At 34.4% G+C, this 24,686-nt stretch overlaps 1 protein-coding gene across 3 annotated transcripts in view; it reads right to left on the reverse strand.

Moving 5' to 3' along the window:
• The window catches only part of SEMA3A (semaphorin 3A), a 465,628-nt gene that overhangs the window by 28,966 nt on the left and 411,976 nt on the right, over positions 1 to 24,686 (reverse strand). For all 3 annotated transcript variants that reach the window (XM_049641371.1, XM_049641370.1, XM_049641368.1), the window contains 7 exons: positions 20,803 to 20,945; positions 18,872 to 18,986; positions 18,710 to 18,779; positions 16,794 to 16,938; positions 13,330 to 13,549; positions 10,069 to 10,160; positions 821 to 862 (listed from right to left, as the gene is read on the reverse strand). In XM_049641371.1, the coding sequence (XP_049497328.1) occupies positions 821 to 862; positions 10,069 to 10,160; positions 13,330 to 13,549; positions 16,794 to 16,938; positions 18,710 to 18,779; positions 18,872 to 18,986; positions 20,803 to 20,945 (827 nt within the window). The remainder of the gene's footprint in view (positions 1 to 820; positions 863 to 10,068; positions 10,161 to 13,329; positions 13,550 to 16,793; positions 16,939 to 18,709; positions 18,780 to 18,871; positions 18,987 to 20,802; positions 20,946 to 24,686) is intronic.

Here is a 24,686-nt window from a genome sequence, read left to right on the forward strand (position 1 = left end):
TTGTTTTTCTGTTTGTGTGTGTATGTGTGTGTTTTGTTTGTTTTTGTTTTTTTGAAGTTACCACTGATACACTGAATAGAAAGGGTATACGACATCTATGGGGGAAAGATAATTTATTAGAAGTTAAAATTATATTTGTTTTTGTACATATAATTTAGCATTAGAAGTCATTTGTGTTTCTTAAGTGTCTTGCCAAAGCATTCATTCAATGTGAATCCAAAGACTATTAACATGCTACCCTTAACTTCTGAATTCATGGAGTTTAATAACATCATTTGGCAGTGACTGTTTTGGTGTTTTCCTTTTATATGTAGCCAAACTAAATGTTTTTTCTAGCACACAATACTGCTGAAAAAATAAAATGAACTTTTGAGTTAAGATCTAGCAAACATATACAGTCCAGTGCATCAACTTATTAGTTTGTAAAATGTATTTGTTTATACATGCAGATTAAATTAAATTATAAACTTATTTATAGCCTGAAATATCCACCAATGCCATTTTTAAGGATAGATTAAAATAATTATTAAGCAAATTATATTATAATCCCCCAAAAGTAAATGCTATAAATGAAAATTTGCAACAAATAATGATCTAAAGAAATACATGTATAGGAATGTGAGAAGGGTCAAAATCATGGGACAATGAAAATTATCTTTCATTTTCATTCTACTAGCTTATTGTAAGCTTTCTTTCTTTTCACTTTTTTGCAACTATTGTTAACAAATCTGTAAAATGTGCTGAATCATAAATGTTTATCGATTTGAAACACAAAATTAACAAAATATAGAATATTGACTGTAATACGTAACAATAGTACCTGCTTAGTGGAAAGCTCCATTGCTGAAATAGTAGTTGGCTCCTGAAGAAGAGAAAGAAAATGTGAACTGCTTGGTCAATTGGAAAAGTCATTTATTAATATTAATTAACATAGAACACCAACATTAGCTCTCAGAGAGTTCACTCCAGTGCCTACAAGAAGCAATATAATTGGGAAATAAGATACATGAAGGAAACGGCAAAGATGAACATTAAATGTGTGGAGCAGACAACATGGGCATGTTAATGTCCTCCAGTCTAAGATTATCAGTAACATACTCATAGTTGATCAAGTTGGGTTACTGCTCACTGCAGTAAGGGAAACTACAGGACTGCCCAGCAAGAGAGTATTAGAAAGGACGCCTATGTCTTGGGCACTTGTTAGTTGATTTGAGGGACAACTCAAGGAAGTGGGGTTTGCTCTGCATGGGATGCTGCAGAGAGCACAGGTAACTGTATGATTAGGTCTCTTTGTACATCTTATTTAGGAGGAAGGAAAAACAGAATGAAGCTAGAGCAGTACTTAATGAAGAAGTAGCAATTACTCATATAAGCAGGATAGGGGGATATTTGATCATTTTTTGTGGTTTGGGAAATGGTTACAATCTGATCTGTTTTCAGACGTGATTACAGAATAGTCTTGCTTTTTTCTTGATTCATCACGGTTTCAGAGTAGCCCTGTAGGATGCTGGTGTTCTGTGAGAATGTATATGCTCACATGGAGAACACTGGCCTGTGAGTGCCAGGCCAGCTCCTAATAACACCACTGACAAGCTGATAGTATTAGGCATTTCCAGCTGTCAAGGACTGTGAGAGCTCAGGTAGAATAAGATTATTTTATTATTATCAAAATGACTGCTTATTTAAAAAAAAACTTTTTTTTAACATTTATTTTTTCAAACTGACTGCTTATTGTATGAAGGCCTACACTGTACATTTTTGTCAGAGCATAAGATCTCTTCGATTTCTATCAACAGGCTAATCTAGAAAAATGATAACTAGGGAAGTATTGACCACCAATATATTTGTTAAGTGTTCTACTGAAGCCTATCATGAACACAGATAATTGCTGTAAAAAATAACTTTCTTTGGTTAACTTAGACCACCAACAACCTATTCACCTGAACATAATTGCTTATATTCTCTCTGATTTACTTTCATTGAACTGTACTCCATCGTATCTTTCATCAATGACAAACTAAACACTAAGAACGATATTGCTTAGGGGTTTCAGAGGTGGCTGATGAGAAAGAAAAAAGAGGCACAGGTGGGAGAATAATCTTAAAAGGCCTCACTATGTAGGACCCTGAACAAAGTGTAAAGAGTTGGATTCTGATGCCAAACTGCATAGACTCAAATAGTAACGCAAACCTGGCCAAAAGTTTGATACCAGGGGATGTATGTAACCTCTTTGTAATTCAGTTTTCGCCTCTGAAAAATGAGTATGATGGTATCTTCCTTGTAGGATTGAAGAAAAGGTTAAATGAGTTAATAAATGTAAAGTACTTTACAAATGTGCTTGGCGCACAGTGTTTATTCAAATTTCTCCCTCATTCCTTCTGTCTCTCTTTTATACACACACACAGGCACACACACACTGCTCATATTCTTTATTTGCTTTGGTTTTTTCCCTTGTGCTTATCACAATCTGGAAATATATATATATACATACAACATTTATGTGTATATAAATATTATGTATATAACATATATATGATATAAATATAACATTTATCTTGTGTCTTATGAATTTCCTGTCACACCTGAAAGTAGTGTTAAGGTAAATTCTTATCTGTAGGTAGGGGGTAGGAGTGAGGAGTTAAGGTTTAAGAAGAAGGAGAAAAAGTCAAAAAAAGATGTGTTATGGAAGTCACCACTGAGGGAAAATCTGAAGACAACAGACAATTACTCTCAAAATTGTCCACTGAGATTTATACCAAGAAAACAACTGATTCATTCCATTACTCATTAGATGCCCACAGGGGTGTTAAATCTCCCATACTTCCAGTTGTGACTCCTGTCCTTTTGCCTGCTGTCAGAGAAGTCCTGGGGCACACAGTGAGGCTGTGTTGGAGGTAAGGATAGCAGGATATAAGGAGGGACAGGGGAGGCATCTCTTATTTCTTTTTCTAGTTTGTCTCCACAACTCACCCCTCACTACCCCCTGCCCCTCACTGGAATTTAGGACAGGGGTTTTGGTTGTTTCATTCACTGCCACATTCCTAGCACCTGGGATTGTTTCTGGTATTTGTAAGTTCTCAATAAAATCTGTTAAATGAATGAATTAATGAGTTAGTGAATGAATAAATGAATTAATGCTCTACTAAATTCTCCAGTTCCTTTCTATCTCTTCCACTTTCCCCAGTACATTCTGTTCCTTCCACTTAATTTGTCTGAAATAAAGACAGGCATCTTTTAAAAAGGTCTTTCCTTAATCTTTTAAGTTAACCTGAAAAGTCTTTAAAAATATGTATTGTGTTGTTCATGTCCCATTCAGTGTTACTGATTTCTCAGCACACTGAGGCTATCCCCTCCCCTGGGGAGGTGGCCTATGATTCTTAGAAGCAGAAATCACTAATGAGCTGTATTAGTGAATGAACACTTTCAGTCTATATTATTATTACTGGACTTTTTTTGTTTGACATGGCACTATTGACCGCTCATTTCTTTTTGACTGCTTCCTCTATTAAATTTCATTATGCCTTGGAACTCTCTCTCTTTTTTTTTTTTTTTTTTTTTTTTTAAGAGCGAGAGAGCATGAGCAAAGTGGCAGCAAAGTGGGAAGACGGGCAGAGGGAACAGAGGGAAAGAGAGAGAATCTTAAGCAGATTCCAGGCTCAGCTCGGAGCTGGATGGATGTGGGGCTTGATCCCACAAACCTGGGATCATGACCTGAGATGAAATGCAGAGTTGACACCCAACCCACTGAGCCACCCAGGAGCCCAATGCGTTACAGCTCCACTATTTATTCTTAGCCTCTTTCACAGTCTTCTCGTCCTTCAGCCATTCCTCATCTGTTCGCCTTCCCTTGCCTGCTCCTTTCCACTCTCCTTTGGATGCTACATTCTTTTCCTGGTAGCTCATCCACTCTTGTGGTTTTAATTACCCCCTCTATGCTACAGAATTGCAGATTTTCACTTTAAACTCAGATATCTAAACTGATCACAGGATATTCCTACCAAATTTAAGACAACTTGCCAGAGACACAAATGAAACAAATGACTTAGGATGTAAATTAACAATTTAGAGATTTCCCATTATTTCCCATTTTCATAGCATAAATTAGTGAAATTAAAAATAAGAACTTTCTATAGGATTATCAGTCAGAAAGACAGCTATGATGTCTTGGCATACCCACCAATTTTTTCTTTGCGGAGATATCTTTAAAATTTGGTACCATCAAATCACAAAAATCAAGGGGACAATTCATCACAGATTTTCAGCTTTAAAAGACAAAATTGCCTACTGTATTTAGGTCTGTATAGTATTGGAATCAATGAACCCAAACAGACAATTTGAAGGAGTTAGGAAAATTTTCCACAGCAACTTCTTCCATTCCAACAGTTTCACATGAGAAATAGTTATGTACTTATGTAAGCAGCTAACTTCACATAGACTTTCATGAAATAAATTTTACAGCCAAAGTGCAAGGAAAGTGCTTTTGGGATAGAGAATTAATGCTAGTATAACTGAAGTGAAAGTTAGCTATGTCTAGTTTCTTATAAAAACCTAAGTGCAACTATGTAATGGTGAACCTGATTAATATTTAGGCATTTCATGATCACTGACAAAAAAAAAAAATAAACATCTATAAGTAGATGAAAATAAATTATTTCATACACAAATTGTAAAACAAAACAAACCCTAATACACAACCAAACTCTATTGTACCATATTATGATTTCAAAATTCTTAAATTAAGATCCTAGGATCTCTTAATTAAAAGAATTTTATTTATTTTTTAGGCCAGGAAATTAATAACAGTTTGGAATAGAATGTGCTATTTGCTGTAGGCTGTTGAATTTTAATAGACAATATATTCAGATGAAATCCATTTAAATAAGCTATATTTCTTTTTCTGAGAAAGAGCTGGTAGTGAATATGACTTCCATTTAAAACAGATGTAGCTTCATAAGCATTTTTTCATGAAACCGGTTTCAATTGCAAAGTTAATTAGTGTTCAAGTAAAAATGAAATTAAAAACTTAGCATCTTTTCAAGATTTTCTATGACTCTAATTTACTCTATTTTATTTTTTTTTAATTTATTTTTTGCAGATATTTTAATCCAGTCCTTATTAAACTTTCTTACTTGCAGAGCTTTTCAACCTGCTGATCCCAGGAGAATCTGACATAACTCCCTGGATGCTAAAGCATGCGGACGCTCCTTCAGAATGAGTTAATAGACTAGGTTTTGGAAAGCATCAATTATGTTTTACATTTGAATGAAAATTAAACTCTTTCATTTGTTAGCTCAGCTGTTCATGGAACATTGCATAAATTGAGTTTAAAATGCATGCGCTATCAATGTAACTACCTTGCAATCCTTTGCAGTCAATAGGACTATAAATAAAACCGGTGGTGCTAAATGCACTGCCTCTTGATGTAACACTCCTCTGTCAAAAAGTAAAACCTTCCTTGCAGGAAAGAAGATCCCATACTGAGTAAAGTGAAAATCAGCAAATGTCTAGGTTTACAACTTTTGAATATTTTTAAGTAAGTTATAGACGTGGGCTTTTTCAAGAATTTTATTTTATTTTTTTTTAAATTTGTTTTTAACATTTTATTTATTTTTGAGACAGGGAGAGACAGAGCATGAACGGGGGAGGGGCAGAGAGAGAAGGAGACACAGACTGAAACAGGCTCTAGGCTCTGAGCTGTCAACAGAGCCCGACACGGGGCTCGAACTCACGGACTGTGAGATCATGACCTGAGCCGAAGTCAGAAGCTTAACCGACTGAGCCACCCAGGCGCCCCTTTCAAGAATTTTAAAGAGATTTTCATTTGTATAATTAGTTAACAATAGCTATTGTTAATACCTTACTAGTAATATTAATTTACTAGTAAAATTAATTTTTAAAAAACTTTAAAAATTTGAGATTGAGGCTTGCTTGACTTTAATCAAGTTGTTCAGAATCACATAGTAAATATGGTCCAAATACACATTTATGATTCCAAGTAATATTTGAATTAAGTTTGCATCTTAGTACTTCTATACCATTTTGAATATGTAACGGCAATTTAAAATCATTTCTCGAGTCTTATACCAATGCCAATTTTATTTCACCTCTTATTACCTATTAAAATTTTATTCCAAAATGGAAATTTTTATTACTGAGGGATATTTTTCTTTCTATGTTCTGATTGGGATTTTATTTCACCCAGAATAAAAAAAAAAAAAAAGTATCTTGGATATAACTGAAACCACTGAAATGTTCTGTGATTAGCCAGGGTGTTTTCCTAAAACCAATCTCAAGATGGCAAAGGATATGGTACTGGCTTTAATTCAGGCTTTTATATGAAGTTTGGTTATTCAGCGTAGCAAGGACACATAATGAATATGGTCTCCTAGAGATGATATTTTGGTAAAATTAACTTGTTGGTTGACATTAAAATCCAAGAGTATCAGATACTAACATGAGTCTAAATTTGTTCCTCGTCTATTTACTTTGTCAAAATACTGTTATGCTCAGCTTAACACTTTTTAATTTTATTTTATATTAAATGGAATGACATGTAAGGCTTAAATAGAAACATAGAAACTGTAACATATCTCTGCTTGTTTCACTGTATATAGCAATTGCTTTAATGTGTTGTGTTTTTTTTCCTCCCACTACAAAATTAAACAAAGTTTGACAGTGAAATATTCCAATTGCTAGACCATAATATATGTATGAACTCTGCCTGATAGAATAGAATGTTAAAAGTAAACATTTCTCTAAACTCTGCCCAAATATGTTTTGTCTACTTGAGTGCCAAAGAAATAATAATGACAATAATGCATAGCATAGAATATGGGAGAGAACTGGGGCATTTATCTATGGAAGGAGATGTGTCCCAGGTTGCAAAGAATCTTTTTACAAAATCGTAAACTCACAAAAAATCACTTCCATACCAGCATAATATTACTTACTTATATCTGTTACAGAATGATCAATAACCTTTCTGATGATACCTTAAAAACCACAAAAATGTCACTCAGTAGTTATCATAGGTTTAATTCAGTTACATATTTCCCTGGAAACTGCAAGATACTAAAATCTAATAGATATTAAATATTTGTGAGTGTAAGATTGTTGGCTTTCAACCTTTTAAGATTTTGTTACATCATTTAACAGATTAGCTTACATTAACACCTTTTTAAACTAGAATTTTAGTAATGTACTAAAGAACATAGCTGAGATGTGAAATGCAGACTTAAAATCCTAGAGGCACAGGTAATAACATACACAACAACTAAAGGGAAAGTCACAAAGGAACCATGGCAAATACAAAAGTAAGAGTTTCTGGAATTAATAAAGATATTTAAGATATTTTTAAGCTAACATAGTATTTTTTCTTTCCGCTAGAGAATTCTATGGGATATAATCAACGGGATAACTTGCTGCTATTTCCGGTCTGTTTTCCACACATTCTGGCACCTCACTTTAAGTATGGGCTCCCTGAGGAATACCACAAATCTTTAATTTCTCATAGTTCATTTTCTCACCAATACTGATTAATGGAGTATTACTCAGTGATCAAAAAGAATGAAATTTTGCCATTTGCAACAACATGGATGGAACTAGAGGGTATTATGCTAAGCACAATAAGTCAGTCAGAGAAAGATAAGTATCGTATGATTTCATTTACATGTGGAATTTAAGCAACAAGACAGAGGAACATAGGGGAAGGGAAGGAAAAATAAGATAAAAACAGCGAGGGAGGCAAACCGTTAAAGACTTAAATACAGAGAACAAACTCAGGGTTGCTGGTGGGGTGTTGGGGGGAGATGGGCTAAATGGGTGATGGGCATTAAGGAGGGCACTTGTTGGGGTGAGCACTGGGTGTTATATGTAAGTGATGAGTTATTCAATTCTACTCTTGAAACCATTATTACACTATATGTTAACGAACTTGGATTTTAATAAAAAAAATACTGATTCCTTCATTCATTTAATAGATGTTGGTTGAAAACATATTTTAGGCTCCAGAGACACAACAACTGTGTGCTATTGAACACAAGACAGCATGCTGCTTATTCACCTCTTAGTGCTTGTAATTTGGTAAAATAGATGGACTCTATGTTGTTAATACAGTCCACTTGGATAAATGTATTTTTGAATTCATAGGCTAGTGTATCAATGTATAAATACTGAAACTGAAACAGGAACAAGTTTGTGATTAGTGAACAAGAGTGGTTAGTTATTACTCTATAATAGACATAAAATAAGGCCAAAATATATGATTTTAAAAGTCAGAATAGGATGGTGATGATTTTTATTATTTTCAAGACTTAACCCAAAAATTAATAGAAAAGTCTACTGGAAATGTGGCTTAATTTCAATGTAAAACAATACACATGAACAATACTCTAAAACAATAAACATGTATTAATAAAATTTTGAGCATGGTACCTGGCACTACCCTGGATGCTTTATGTAAGGGTCTCTAATTTTTCTAGCTTCCTTGTTTTGTTTTTTGACAAAGAGAGAGGGCACAAGTGAGTGAGGGGTGGGGCGGGGCGGGGGGTCAGAGAGAGAGAGAGAATCCCACAAGGGACAGAGAGAGAGAGAGAGAGAAGTGGGCTCACCCAAAGCAGGCATGAGCTCACCTGAAAGAGGTCATGACCTCACCCGAAGCGGGGCTCATGTGCAGATGAAGCAAGGCTCGAGCTCACCCTATGCAGGTCTCAAACTTACAAACCGTGACATCATGACCTGAGCCAAAATCAGATTCCTAGCTTCCTTGTTTTCACTGATGGGGAAGCTCAAAGAGACCATACACGTGTTTCCAAAAAATGCTATGTAGATGTGACTGAAGAGCCTAAAGTCCTTCCACCAGAACACTGTTTTGTTGTTATTATAGGATACCTATGTCTTGATTCACCAGTGATGTGTTTCAGTGCTAATCATAATTTTAATTATGTGAATATATATTAAGAACTTGCCATATTCTACTTTCTCTTCAAAATGTTACTGAATAGTGAGCAAGAGCCCTACTGGGTTAAACAAAATGGTCTAGAAATATGGGGCTACTAAAAGTCTTAGGAAGTCTTTGCTCACAATTAAAATATTTAAGACAAGTGACAAATTTAAAGTATCTGGAACACCTGAGACTAAATGAGATAATTTTAAGTTGTGAGACTAGATCCAATGTTTTCTCATTTTTTGTCATCTAATTCCACTTTATTTTGCCATTATAAATGTCTCAATGTTTGCATTATTCTTTTATAAAAAATTGAAATAACACTTCTTATAGGCATCTATTTCCCTGTCAAAATTCATAAATAATTCATATCAAGGTGTGCTTAGATTTACACTCTCCCCTATTAGCACATTATCTAAAAGAAACAACGGGCATTATGGTGTATGTTATATTACTTCAGTTCTCTGTTCTCACTTCAACCCATATTCTGCTGCCTCTACCCCCAGTCCTATATAAATTTACCCGGGCCATCCATGATCCTGGACAAAGGAACAAGTATCTATACATTCCTTAAGTGTGTAGACTAGGAACCCGTAACAAATTTGTCACCGGTGATCTAAACACCTCAAACTTTTTTTGCTAACAAATTATTTCTTTAAGAAAATATGATAAAACAATTCATGAATAAGCCAAAAAAAAAAATGACTGCAATGTCTTCATTCCCCTATCATTCTGAGTGTATTTTTCTCTTAATACACTCATGGAAGTTACCTATCATTCCAGTTATATCCTAAAGCATGAAAGAGGAGATTGGGGGGTGGGGGGCAGGGAGCAGCATGAGTTTATTCAGTGAGGTAACCTACATAAATAGTGTAAAATGTAAATCACATATTTTATTATTGAGAAAACAAAATATGAGCCAAGAATATATTTCTTTACATTTTTAGATTTAACTAGCATTGAAAGTTTCAAGGTTTATTTTGGCTAGTGTCTGGCTTTCTAATTGACAAGCTAATTAGAAGGGTATGCTAGACTACTTGTCCATACCAAGTTCAGTGTGCAGCTGTCCTGGGGGAAAGACATACAAGTGAACTTGTTGACACTTGAAATTAAGCAGCACTCACCCGAAAAACTGTCATTTCTTCCAGCAGAACTTCTTCTAAATCATGCCAAGTCTCCTTAGGAATTGAAACTACTTTAAGAACGGTCCCAACATCTTTGAAAGAAAGTGGAGGAGGAGAACACAGTTTAAATAGATCTGAACAAAGGTTAATGTTCATGAATGGAAATAGTATTTGACCAGAAAGTACATTTTGACCTCAGTCTTCCTTTTTTTTTTTTTTTTGTTACAGCACTGGTAAAATATATATTCAAATGCATTACATGCAACTAGATAAAGTGTGAACATAGCTGTGCAATGAAAATAGCTGAATTTTCAGAAATATATGAAGCTTTGAAGATGGTTTTATTCTGAAATTGCAAAATTAAATGTATATATATGTGTGTATATATACATATATATACACACATATATATACACACACATACACACATACTAATCACTAGGTTGAATTATATTTTTTTTAATTTTTAATCTCTGTTGTCAGGTGTCTCAGGAAAAAAAAACTAAAAAAAATAATGCCAGTTGATATAGCAAGTTTTTCCACTTTTGTTGTGAAATCTGGGACTACCTGTGAAGATTTAATATAGATGCAAAATGCAAGGAATGTTGTCCAGCAACAGAAGTAGTGAAGCCTCAGAACCTGCTGCTCATCCCCCAGGCACCTGGAAGCCTGTAGTACTTATAGGCCCCTAAAGACGGCTCAATGACCATTAAGTGATGAATGACAATAACTTGATTTCACAAAATAAACACCTTGGATTACTTGTTCTGGTAGTTGCTCAATATTGATTAATCAACTTTGGTTAACAAACTGGTCTGATTAATGTCTTGAATAATCAATTTTAGAGTATTAAAGAAATTTAAATTCCACAGCATATGTCATAAAAACTATTAAACTGAATACATTGTATAGAGATTTAAAGGATTGTTTATTCTAATTTTCATTGTGAAAAGAGACAAATTGTTTCAAGGAAAAGAGCTGTCGCTTTTACCCTAAACTGTGTTTAGAAGATATTATTTTTCCAGTATGGACTCTTCAACATTCCAGTTCTGATCAGCTGATCAATTATTTTTAGCTTCAACTGGCTCATTTTAATCAAGTTCAGCTGACTCATTATTTGAAAAGAAGAATCATACCAGTAAAGAATAAGCCACACCGGAAAAATCATTTACTGTATTCAGTGAATAACCATTGATAACCATTTTCGGGGCATCAATATGATGTGCTATGTGAGATAAGAAAAGTTGCTAGTGAGGAAAAAAAAAGAAGAAGAAAGAAAGAAAAGTTGCTAGTGTATCCCTTGTAAAGTGAAAAAAGTGCCCTCTGTTAAGAGGTTACTTTTATGTTTATAGAGGACTTTAGACTACTCATAACACCAAAGATTAAAGGTAAATTAGGTTAATCTATTCAGTGCCTCTGATGGGTTTCCAGTATCCAAACATAACTTTATCTGTGTTCCAGATCTAGTTTTACTGAGTAGTATTTCAAACAATTTCACACAAATTGAATCAGATTACTCAACTAGGATCAATACACTGTGATGTGCAACCCAGTTAAAAGATAAAATTACTATAATCAATTTACTTTGCTGACAGATGACCCTGGCCTGTACTGACCAATAGCCATCCGCATCTTCAGACATTCAACATTCTCATGAAATTGGTCCCTTTAAAGATAGCCTGTGTCCAAAAGGAATTAAAAACTCATGATTGGATTTCTTTGGTCAAATAGCCGGAAGCAAGCTTTTGCTTCATTGACAGTGAGTGAGGGACTTCTCAACATGTTTAGGCCAGAGGTGAAAAAAAAGGTAAGTGTGACATTATTGAATAAACTTAATTACTCTGTAGATAGATCTAATTATACTTTGACATTAAATGGTAAACTAATATTTACTGAAGACAAATCCTATCATCTTACAGTTTCTAAAGATTTATATAACCAGAAGTTGATACTTGGAATTCACTGACTTTTATCAAACTTGGAGTGTCTTTGGGATTCTACAATTTGGTAAATGTTCTCACTCATAAAAGTAAACTGCACTCTATTGCTCAGAACCTGACACTGTTACACCTGAAAATATAAGTATTTCACAATTTCATTATAAGACTTTAAGTCTTTAAAGCACTTACCACACAGTTGCCATTCCCCTGTAGTTAATTCAGTTTTTTTGTTGTTTTTTTTTCTGTTTCTCACCAAGGGAAAATACATGCTATTATACAAGGTTTCAGTGGAGCAGTCATTCTGCTTCCCACTGATTTATGTCAGTTAACAATGCTAATGGAGACTAGGAATTTATTGCCATGGAATCTGACCCTAAATAGCAAGTTTCAGGTTTGTAACTGGTGCTTTCAAAATAGTATTAATAAAGAGAGTAGGGGGAAAATATGCCATAATACAATGGGATTCATTCTGAAAATATATATGCAAAAAGTTTGTTTCTAATCATGGAGTTACTAAAAATGTATTGTTAAATTTCTGTAGAAATGAACCTAAAATTTATCTGATGATTCTTACGGTCCATTTTGTTCTTCAACTGATGAAATTTTTATTTTGTTTTGTTTTCTCCCATTGTATGGCAAAAACACTAAACAAATTTTTGCCAAAATTTATTTTGTACAAGATTTCCACCCTATGATACTTTTTTTTTTTTTTTTTAATGTTTATTTATTTTCGAGACAGAGAGAGACAGAGCATGAACGGGGGAGGGGCAGAGAGAGAGGGAGACACAGAATCGGAAGCAGGCTCCAGGCTCTGAGCTGTCAGCACAGAGCCCGACGCGGGGCTCGAACTCACGGACCGTGAGATCATGACCTGAGCCGAAGTCAGACGCTTAACGGACTGAGCCACCCAGGCGCCCCATGATAATTTTAAAGTTAGGTAATTTTGCATCAATATAGCCCAGAAACATTATCGAATGTCTTGGGAGTTTTAGGCATGGTTTGAAAATACATCTTTGTTCTAAAAAGTCAATGGACAGAAAAGAGTTATGATTCACTTCTAGACATTGTTTACCTAATCATTAGCCTTACCTGAATGTATTAATCAACTTTTGATTGAAAAGGAGATTTTGTTTAAATTAATATACCTCAAATTATTACTTTTTAATAACGCACTCTCATGGTGGATGTTCAGGTTTTTTAGTCATTTATTAGAGATTAACTTTATCTTGACAGCGACTCTAAAAACTTCCCTCAGTTCTTAGTTTACTCAGTAAGTTAACGGTCTACAAGGAAATTCAGGGCTAAAATTAAAAACATTTACCTGTTCCAATAAACATAACATCATACTGGCCATCTTCTGCATCCACTCGATCTACCACAATTTGTGTAAACTGATAATTGACATCTGTTTTGATCATTATTGGGCGGTTATTAATAGGAAACACTGGATTATACATAGCTGGATGACTTCTTGCAAATGTTATAACATCATCAGGAAGGTCTTTTGTAGAGTCAAATCCACCAAATGTTTTACTGGGACACTATTAAGATAAAGAGAAGAATAACTTTTGATTAAAATATAGTGAATGTAATTACAAATTATATAATAATTTGTAACCTCAATGGTCATAAACTAAATCTAACCTGTCATTATTTCTTTAAAATTAAGTAACTGATAAACTAAAAAATAATATTACTTAAATTAATAGATGTAATATAGAGTATTTTTTTCCTAAACGTAATTAAAGTCTCAATGGGAATTAGTTGTGTCACCATTTTTTACCTAAAACTACAAATGCATCTAATGAATTCAGTGTATGGGAGTCTGATGCTCTTTTAGTGGCAACTAATATATTCTACTGATAGGATAAAGTATTTGGAATAAGAAATGGAATATGTTACAACTAAATCCAATTAATAATCAGATTAGAGAATCTCAGAAAAATTTTCTTGGATAAATTTTCCTCCCAGGGCATCATGCTAAAATGCAAAGGCTCTTGTTAAGCTAAGAGACAACATAAACTATTCTTTTCTTCTGTAAGTTTATTTATTTTGAGAAAGAGAGAGGGGGAGCACATGCGTGCATTGGGGAGGAGCAGAGAGAAAGGGAGAGAGAGAATCCCAAACAGGCTTCACACTGTCAGCACAGAGCCCAAGGCGGGACTCAAACCCATGAGTCGTGAGATCATGACCTGAGCTGAAATCAAGAGTTTGACGCTTAACCGACTGACCCACCCAGTCACCCCTCTAACATAACCCTGAAAAAGCAACACAAAAAGTACCAACAGTACTCTCTCATTAAAAATTAATTACAAGGGTAAGGAAAGGTGTTATTCAAAGCATTTGATAATCTGGGGGTGCCTGGGTGGCTCAGACGGTTAAGTGTCCAACTCGGCTCCAATCGTGCTTTCATGTTTCTTGAGTTCGAGCCCCACACTGGGCTTTGTGCTGACATTGTGGAGCCTGCTTGGGTTCCTCCCTCTTGTCCTTTCTCTGTGCCTCCCATGTTCATGCTCAATCTCTCACAAAATAAATAAATAAACTTAAAAACGAAAAGTGTTTAACGATCTGCATGGCAATGAAACTGACCAAGTGGACAAGCTGAACAGATGATGGCTACAGAGAGTCAGAAATGAAGCACTGTGGTACACTGGCATAATATCACCTCTGAATTATAAACACTCCATATAAGGCAATAAAACAAAAATGAGAAAATTCAGATTCCACTGTGTCTCTTTTCACTGCATTTAATTATGTGATAAAAGCATTCAAAGTAAAACATCTCCATCCTCTTGCTTTTTGTCTTATGCCTAAGTAATTTTTGTCATTTAATGTAAGAGCTTGGGAGCTGAACTATAATTAATAGAAGTTCTTGATCTTATAAGAGGCTTAGGAGAAATCAATGGTCTTTGCCATTACCTTGATACAGATCATAAATAATTCATGAGAAATGAAATAAATAAACTTGCTATGAAACGGGAAGAGCATCTATCTTGGAATATATATGCATGTATATATATATGTGTGTGTGTATATACAGACACACACAATTATACACTAATACAACAAAGGATTTAAAGGATTACTTTTTAAGTAAATTATAAAGCTACTTATTTAATATGTTTCACTTAGTATGTTTTTCTCCAGTAGTGTTGACAAAATGGCTATTCTCAGCTGCCACTTGATAGAATTAATGAACTCATTCAAATGAATTTTAGTCATGGAGTTAGGTGTTTTGCCCTTCTGCTGGCCACTCCCTGATTCCTAGATTAGGCAATGCTTTCTGCTTCTGTCTTTAACAGTTGGTGCATACTGCTGACTTTTTATGCCATGTTTTATCAATTCTGAATAATGAGTGAGAACACCAGCTCTAGAACCAAACTGCCTCAACTGAGTCCTGCTTCCTCTCTTTGCCTCAGAGCCCTCATCTGTGAAATGGGAGCAATAGCTGTGCTACTGAATACAATATATATAAATATAAATTTCTTAGAACAGGGTCTGGCACACAATAATTTCCAATGGCTATCCTTAATTGCAGATATACTGAGTACAAATTCAGATCAAAACCTTTGTATCTCCAAATGGCAGTACACCATCTAGCATGCTGAAGGAACTGCACCAAAGCTGTCGAAGTGAAACCTAGAGGCAGGTCCTACTTAGAATACACTAGCCTTAATGAGCCATAGGGTTAGAAAACTCATCACCAACAAAGTAGAAGCAGTCTGCCATTAAGAGATGGAGTAAATATCTTGCGCTTTTTCGTAAAACCCATTTTACTTCATATAATCAATATTTCGTCTTGTTGGTTCATTCTTCTGGAAGCCTACACAGGTTTTGTACCCACAAGAACCACCAGCTAGAGTTAATATTTATAAAATGCAAAATTTTCAATTTTCCCATAAAGAACTTCAAAAACAGAGAAAAATAAGATTAAAATCCTCATATTGAATAAAATGTATAAAACATAACTTAGTTGAATTTAACAGAATAAACCAAACTGAAGTAAAATTACAGCAATGGCTAAACTTCAAACACAAGTTTTTGCATCACGGGAAATTATTTCCTTAAAGATTCTTAGGATTAGAGCAGTTGCACTTGGGTGCAGGTATTGTACAACCTCTGCCATCACTGCTAACTTCACTCACTTCCTACCGTATTTTTTTTTCGCCCTACTTTAAATTGCAGATTCAAAGCTGGTTTTATTTTGAGTTCTCTCCAAGTTTTTTTCAAGCCTGAATGTGCCCCAGGGTTGCTGGAGGGAAAAAGGAGCGGTCAGCGAGAGTAGACAGTGTCTGTTAAAATATCTAGGCCCTGTTCTATGAGATTTTCCTGCATATCTCTCTTACCTACTTGAGGGGTGTGTCCCATTCCCATGGGAAAATAGTACTGATTTAAAACTTTTCGTCCTCCTATTTAATGGGCAATCCTTGAAGCCTTCATTCTAGCTAGGGAGAACAAGTTCAGATGAATCTTAATTCTTTCAATTCTCTATGAAAGTCACTTTTGGAAAAGAAAACAAATAAGTCTACCCATTTAGTTTCTATTTCTCAAAAATTATGGTTATTAATAACTGGTAAGCACTGAGCTTAACCACTAATGTCTCTAAAGAACATGCTTTTAAATGCAGAATTCCACGATATCATAGAATATCCCTGCTTTGTTTTGTTTATAGTCAAGGTACCTTTGTTTTACATTATCTATACTTAACACCTGCTTGTAGCAGCTTTTCATAAACCTTCAGGAGAAATTTATTCATCTGGTATTTTAAAAACCTAGACCACTTACAGTTCCTGGTCGTGGGTAGGGGACTCTTCCTTGGTAAGGCACCCACTGATAGTTGGGACCATCCCTGTGAGCATACGGACCAAGGAACACCCTTCTCACATCACTCATACTATACATGCACACAGCTGACCCCTTGAAGATGTTACTAAAAAAGAGAGACAGAAAAAAAAAAAAGATTTTCATCTTCATACAGTGGCAAGACAACTATTCTTAAGTTGTTCCAGGTTATTAATGTTATTAGATGTCAATTATCAAAACTTGAACATAAATTCAACCTCAAACAGTGCTTGTGTTATTTTTTAGTCATGTGTATATATTTTGGCAATACACAAGAGAACATATTATGATTGCTCAAAATAGAAGCAGAGCTGAAACCATCATTAATACTCATAGTATATATATTTATATCACATATACACAACATATGACATGAAGTACACACATTAATATACATAAACTTCAGTGGGAAAACATCTACGTGATCTTCTAAAAAGCAATATTTAATTTTGATATCAATAGAAATAAAAACATAAACTTTGGTACTATGTTAAGCCTCCATCATGAATACTGAAACCAGAGAACTTTTAAGCAAGCAAAAATGTTTAAGAAGTCATTTTAGGAGCTGACTGGTGCAGAAAATGAATAGTTAATGTCAAATGATATGTCACATTATATTATTTTTAACTCCCAAATGACCAAAAGCATTAGAGCAAGTAACTGAGTGTGATTTGTGTGAAGGCATTTAAAATAATCTCTTCCTAACTCAGAAAATTGTTTTAAGTTAGTAGCTGTTACATCCTACTCAAAGTGGAATATTATGGCAATTATCCCCATCATTTTGCTTGACAAAAATCAGGTACTTGAAATAAACTGGAAGTTTGCCATGAGCTGCCACAATTTTCCATTTTATTGTGCTTATATAAATACGGCTTGAGAGATGTATTTATACAAAGATATAAAACAGTCATGCACACTTAAAATATGGAATGCTTATCTTTTAACCAATCTTTCACCATAGAAAATTACATATACAACATATCAAATGAAAAACATGTGTTTATAAGAGTCTATTACTGGAACCTGCTCCACATAGACAATGTCTGGTAGAATGCAAGCTTCGTGAGGGAAGAAAGAGGCCCAGTTGCTTTTCTGTAACATCAGTTGCTTATTTCATGGTACCTAACACATAGTTAGTCTCAGTAAATATTTACAGAATTTAATAATGGTATTTTCATAATAGAAGAAAAAGTAGTCTCCATCCTAATCTTACTGATTCGGAAACTCTGGAGGCGGGGCCTAGCATGATCTCTAGGTGGTTCACATGGATGCTCAGATGGATGTCTGAGAACCACTGCCCTAAGTAATGAGGAGTCAGAAGAAATGGATTAATGTCTGTTTAATTTTAACAACTCCAGGTAATATAAATTTTATACCGAATGTGATAGTCAAGAGATAATTGCTGCTTGATTGACAGCAAGTGTCTTGGGAAGATAGGGAATGGAGGAGGGTGAAGAGAAGAGGAAGGAGGAGACAAAGAGGGGAGGGAGAGAATGAAGGAGGAAGAAGGAAAAGAGAAAGGAAAGAGTGTTGCCACTGTAGTTTATAGCACTACAAAGTCTGATCAAAGCTCAGATTTCAGCTTTTCAGAATATTCTACATTTCATTTAAATTTTAAGTCAGAGCTATACTGAGGCTATGATACATTTTTCATAATTCAATTTACAGTGATGACATTTCTGCTAAAATTTATTTTTTTAAACTATTTACGTCATAACATCAGCCACCCAAGAATCTACAACAGCTCAAAGGTTAAGCCAATGTTCTTTCAAAAATGTATTTTCCAAATTATGGATTCCTGAAAAGCACCTAAAGGACATGAAGTTTCTTTGATAGTAAGATAGTAAAAAGTTGTTTACCTGGAAGTTGTAAACACTCCATAGACAATTGGATTTTTAGGATCTTTAGAATTCATAAGGAATACATCCTCTGTTTGAAAACAAAATTAGGAAAAGTTGCATTTTGGTGGTTATGACAAAGTCTGAACAAATATTCTCTATCCAGTATCATGAGTTACTTACGCAATTCATCAAAATGAGTGTCGATGCCATTTGGACCTGGCACTGAGCAAATGAGTCGAGCTTTCAGGAATGTTGTCCACTTATTCACCAGACTTCTGTGACCCCCGAAGTCATTCTGAAAGGAGAGAACACTGATTTTAGGAAATGTGCATGTGAATGATAATTTCAAATATTTCTCTTGAAACAGAGAAACAATTTCCTCATTTTTCAAAATGCAAGTAATTATACCACAGATACAAGTAATTATGCTTTTTTTTATTGTTGGTCAAATCTATTCACTCAAACTTTATTCACAGAATGACTTACAACATACAAAGAACACACTGGCACATAATAGGCACTTAACGAATATTTATTGAAGGAAGAATAAATGCACAGCTTATAACACATACTGAAAATAGATCCTAGAGAAAAACAAACCAGCATCAAATATTTTATAAGCTTAAACAGTTGAAACAATTTCAATTTTACAAACAGTATATTGAAAAAAATATTTGCACCAGCCTTAATAATAAAAAAAATCATTCTAGAGAAAACATTTTGAAAACATACCTCCTCACTGAAAATGAAACTAAATTTTAACTTAAGCAATAAGTTCTGTTATGATCGTATGTATTTGAGGGTAATTTAGGCTCTTTTAAAATAATATTTAGGTGCATGGGTTTGAAGGAACATCCGTGTTCCTTCAAACACATAACAATGATTTATATTTTGTTGATATAATTCTACATGCTATAAAGATTTTTCTAACCCTGTAAGTAGTGCTTTTAAATATGATTTACATTTTTTGGAGAACAGATTCTCACATATTTCACATATTTTTGTATGTTTCCAGATTGTTAAAACCTTTAATTTTCCAGTAACTTAATATACTAGCGATAAATAATTACATCATGATTGAGGTAGAAAAGATGCTAACCAATCCCCCCAGGAGAGATTTTCAAAAATTTCGTATCTTCTTTGAAAAAGACAATTCCATTGAAGATAATTACTGGATCTAGCTTTGTGATTTTTCTTGAGATGAAAGGTGCTTGAATACATAAGAGCAGTTAGCTTGATTCATACTGCATATACACTGCACTATATACAGTGTAGTGGGAAAGAATGGTACTGTTATCATATCTTTACACTGATACTAATTAATCCACAAACATTTATTGAGTAGTTTTTATTCTATGTATCTGACATTATAATGCAATATCATATCCAGTTTTGTGTTACACTGTTAATGAATTACCTCAAAGTTCAGATGCTCAAAACTATATGTATGTGTTCATATATATGTACATAGGATGTTATAATCAATTTATAAAATCAAGCTTTAATGATTTTCTCTTTTATATCAATAATTTAGCTATCCCAACAACAAATATCCATTCACTCTTACATATTTTAGGAAACTGTTGTGTGAAAATACAAAAAAATGTGTTCTCCCAGGTAACATGAAAAAATTGTATTTCTTGGGGCACCTGGGTGGCTCAGTCAGTTAAGCATCTGACTTCTGCTCCAGTCATGATCTCTCGGTTCACGAGTTCAAGCCCTGTGTCAGGCTATGTGCTGACAGCTCAGAGCCTGGAGCCTGTTTGGGATTCTGTGTCTTCTATCTTTCTGCCCCTCCCCCACTTGAGCTCTGTCTCTCTCTCTCAAAGATAAATATTTTTTAAAAATTTATTTCTTTAAAATTTCAAAGGATGATCATTTAATGTAAACGTGAAATAATGTGTCACAATTTCTACCTGCATGTTTACCTACGAAGAGTTACCAATAAACAAGTATGTTTTCAAATCCTTCTTTACCATTTAAATATTTATAATGATCAGTCAAGATTTTTAGCCATAGTTTTCATTATACTTGCATATAGGTGAAGAAGAAAAAGAAAACCATGATTGGACAATAATATCCTCCTCAATTGTTTTTTTTCTTTACCTCACCTTGCATATCTGACCTATTCTAGCATGAGTGGCTTTTCCGGTGTGTTCTCCATCAATCGCATTTTCGCGGAAGAAAAAATATACTTTGTCATCTTCAGGGTTGTCACTTTCTGGGATGAGGTGGGCACTAATGAACCTTGGATCTGAGAGACAAATTACAGCACATATATTAATTCACAGTTAGATAGATAATACCATTCATTACAGTCCACTTTCACTTTCTCCTCACTTGCATTTGATATATTTCAAGAACTAATCTTTCCTTAGTTCACAGTTTTCAGAATATGTGAACTGTTCTTTATGTATTTTAAAGTAAGTTACAAATCACCTTATACCTCAAAACAATTCTTTATTTTTCTCTTTTTTTGGAAAGTTAGGAGTAGGTGCAGAAATCCTCAGTGTGACCACATAGTGCAAATGCATTACAGGATATTAAAATATTTTGCAAACTGGAAATGCTTTCAAATATTGCTTATTGCCATCATCACTATCATTCTTCCTTCCAAGCATAAGATAGTTTTAAGTCAAAGTACCAAATGGTCTGTTCTAGTTTCCAGCAAAGACTGGATGGGAGGGGAGAAATGAGATCCAGATTCAACAACAAAACAGCAAATCCTCTCATGTTCTTATCCACGTCAGTAAATAACAACATTATTTACTGGGTACTCAAGTCACCTTGGTATTCTGGAGCCACCCTTGAGTCATCTCTTTCTCTCCAGCCCACATTCTATCAGCACATCCATCACCTTTTCTTACCACATCCTCCACGACCGGCGTCTCCCAGATCACCATGACCAGCGATGAATTGCTAACAGTCTCCCTGTTTCTACCTTACCACCACCAATTGTGTTCTGTTTCTTCACACTAGTCAGAGTGATCCTATGGCAGGTCACTTCCCTCTCTAACCCCTCATCCATCTTTCCAAATTATTCACAATAAAATATAAAATCTTTCCCGTGACCAGATACCATTTATGATTTGGTCCCTGCTACCTCACAAGCCTTTTCTTCTACCTACTCTCCTGACCTAACTTACTCCTAGCCCGCCATACCATCCCCATAGTAGCCCCTTCCTGGCTTTCAAACAAGTACTCTCATTCCTGCCTCAGATCTTCCTCTCTGTGTACTTTCTCACCTCATATATTATAATGAATGACTGGATTCCTACTTTTACTCAGGTCTTTGTTCAAATATTGCATTATAAGAAAGATCTTTGTTGACTACCCTATTTAAAGCACTTGAAATCCTTTTAGTTCTTAATTTTCATGTGTTATTTTTCTTCCTAACATTATTAAACACCTGTGATCTCTCAGTCTTTCTTTCTCTGTTTCTAATCTTCATTTGTTTATTGTCTGTTTCTCTCCCCACCCCAAAGGAATATGAGTTCCCAGGACCTGGCATGTTTTGTTTGGTGCTGTGATCCTAAAGGTTAAAACACAGTTGACATTCAATGAGTATTTGTGCAAGAAGGGAAAGAGAGAAGAAAGAAAAAACAAAAAGAGAGAGAGACTGCCTAGATTATGCAGAATGTATATTAGCAATGATTAGAGCCTCATTTAAAAAAAATAATTTTTGTAAATACCTGGGTTGATGCGGTTGTGACTCATACAGACATATAAAAGTATGTAGTAGCTTCATTGGTTTTAAGATGTAATATAGTAAGAAGCTGAGTTTATCTTACTGAAAGCATTTAGGACATTGCAGGTATTTAAATTCTCACAATAAGCTACCTTTACTCCCATGGCATATCATGTTATCAAGTCAGCAATGAAATACGTGCACATAGATCAGTACCAAACCTGAGATATCAGGGAAGAGGTCAGAACCCTGAAACTAGCTTTATCCATGTTATTTAGTCCTAATCTTTATACCTGTGCATAATCACCATTATCATGTGTTCTATGCTTGTAACCTTCTTTTAACATTTGCTCTCAGACCATGCACAGTCAGGGCTACACTCCACTATCCTTCTCAGGCAAATTATACAGACTCTGTCAGTAAAGTTAAAAGTATAATTCATTACCTATTCATATTTCAAGTCCAGTGTGCCAGTGGAATAAGAGTAGGGAAATAACTTTTAAAAGTTGGACTCACTCAGTACCAGAGCTTTATAAGATACATAAAATAATACATTACTTTCCTATAATTGTTACAAAGCTGGTTTTTCTTCATCAATTTCTACCTGTTCATATACATAGATATGTTTGTATATTTCTGCTTGCATCTCATGAGTATCAGTGAGCAGAATAAATAATGTGACATGGTAGGAATTGGTATGTTACAAATCAAACAATTACTATCCCAATGATGAAGTTAGATTCCTGGAAATGCAGTGTTGTAAGCGTGTTTGTGTGTGCACACACAGTTACATATAGTTTGTGTGTGCACACAAACCTACATGTTGAAGAATTCAGTTCAGTCACTTGCAATTGTTGTGACTTTTTGGTAAGTCTCAGATCTCAGATGACTAATTTTCACACTAGGTTTATTTCAAATTGGATTCTATTCACCTTTTCCGTCATAAATAGTTCATATAAAAACAAATATTTTCAACTTGAATAATGCATTGAAACAACTTAGCAAAATATTAGTAAATGCATTATATTATTATCATTAAGACAGTGAAGGGAAGCCTCAATCACATACTACATTTGGAGGTCTCATTATAACCCAGCTACAAAATTAGAATAAAAAAAAAAAACACACATTCTTTTGCTTTAAAACTAGAGCAATGGAGGAGAAGTTGGTCTAATATTACCTTCCCAATTAGAGTAATTGTTCACAGAAACACTTGCATAACTTAAAGAATTTCAGGTAATTAAATCTAGCTATGGTATTTGCTCACAAATACATGTAAGACATGACGTAGAAAACAAAATGTGTAATATTATGTCTCTTGTTCTCAGAAAGCTATAATTAGGCAAAAGTCACGTTAGAAGCACAAAAATGACAATAAAGCAAACAGTATTTTACATGTACAGATATTCTCTTAGCTTGGTGTTTGGGCATGACAGAAGGCTCTATCAAGCACGTGTTTCCCTCTCTAAAATATGTCAAGAAAATTATCATTTTATCAATGTGGACTCTACTGGGAAATCATTCAAACAAGTTACCATGCACATTGTTGAAAGAGCCTTCGATCCTAGTCTCTCTTTCAATATCTGGTATTACAGCATGGAGGACTTTGTAGGTGAATAACAGTCTGACACAGCTTCAGAAACAGACAAAAAATAAACTACGCATGGAAAAAAAAGTACACATTTATTAAACTAAAAAAGAATATCAAAGAAAAACAATGTCAGTCAAATGTAACTTGTCTTTAAGACATTTAGGATACAATCAACTTGGAAAAACATTCTTTCCTATCTCAAAATAAAATAGGTTTCTAGTTAAACTCTTTCAAAAAATTAAAAGGAGTTCTACTATTTTAAATTTAGCAAATCTTGTCTGCGGTCAAAACCTTTTCTATGTATTTTCTACTTCAATCCTTCAAATGTTGCTTTCCCCTTCCTTACTACATTTGGTCCTCTTACTCCTCCTCTTCTTTTCTCAATCTATTCCTCTCTGCCCTGGTGAATTCTCCTCTTCTTCCAAACCAAACATTCTAATCAATCATTCTAATTGTCTGCCCTGCTACCCTAGAACCTCTTGGCCTCCCGAACCTCCATTGCACCTGTCTTATATAATCCCAGAACTTTTTTTCCTGTGCCCCTATATCTAAGCAAGGATGATGAAAACCATATAATTTAGTAAATGGATTTTCTACTTGTTAACTCAGGCTATGTATCCTAAAAAAGAATCATTGTTGTTACAGATTTATTAACAGAAACTCTTTAAAATCATTCCGATTGTCTTCAAATCAACTAATGTAGCATCTCATTTTAT

Source organism: Panthera uncia, chromosome A2, assembly GCF_023721935.1.
Source record: "Panthera uncia isolate 11264 chromosome A2, Puncia_PCG_1.0, whole genome shotgun sequence".
Lineage (NCBI taxonomy): Eukaryota > Metazoa > Chordata > Mammalia > Carnivora > Felidae > Panthera > Panthera uncia.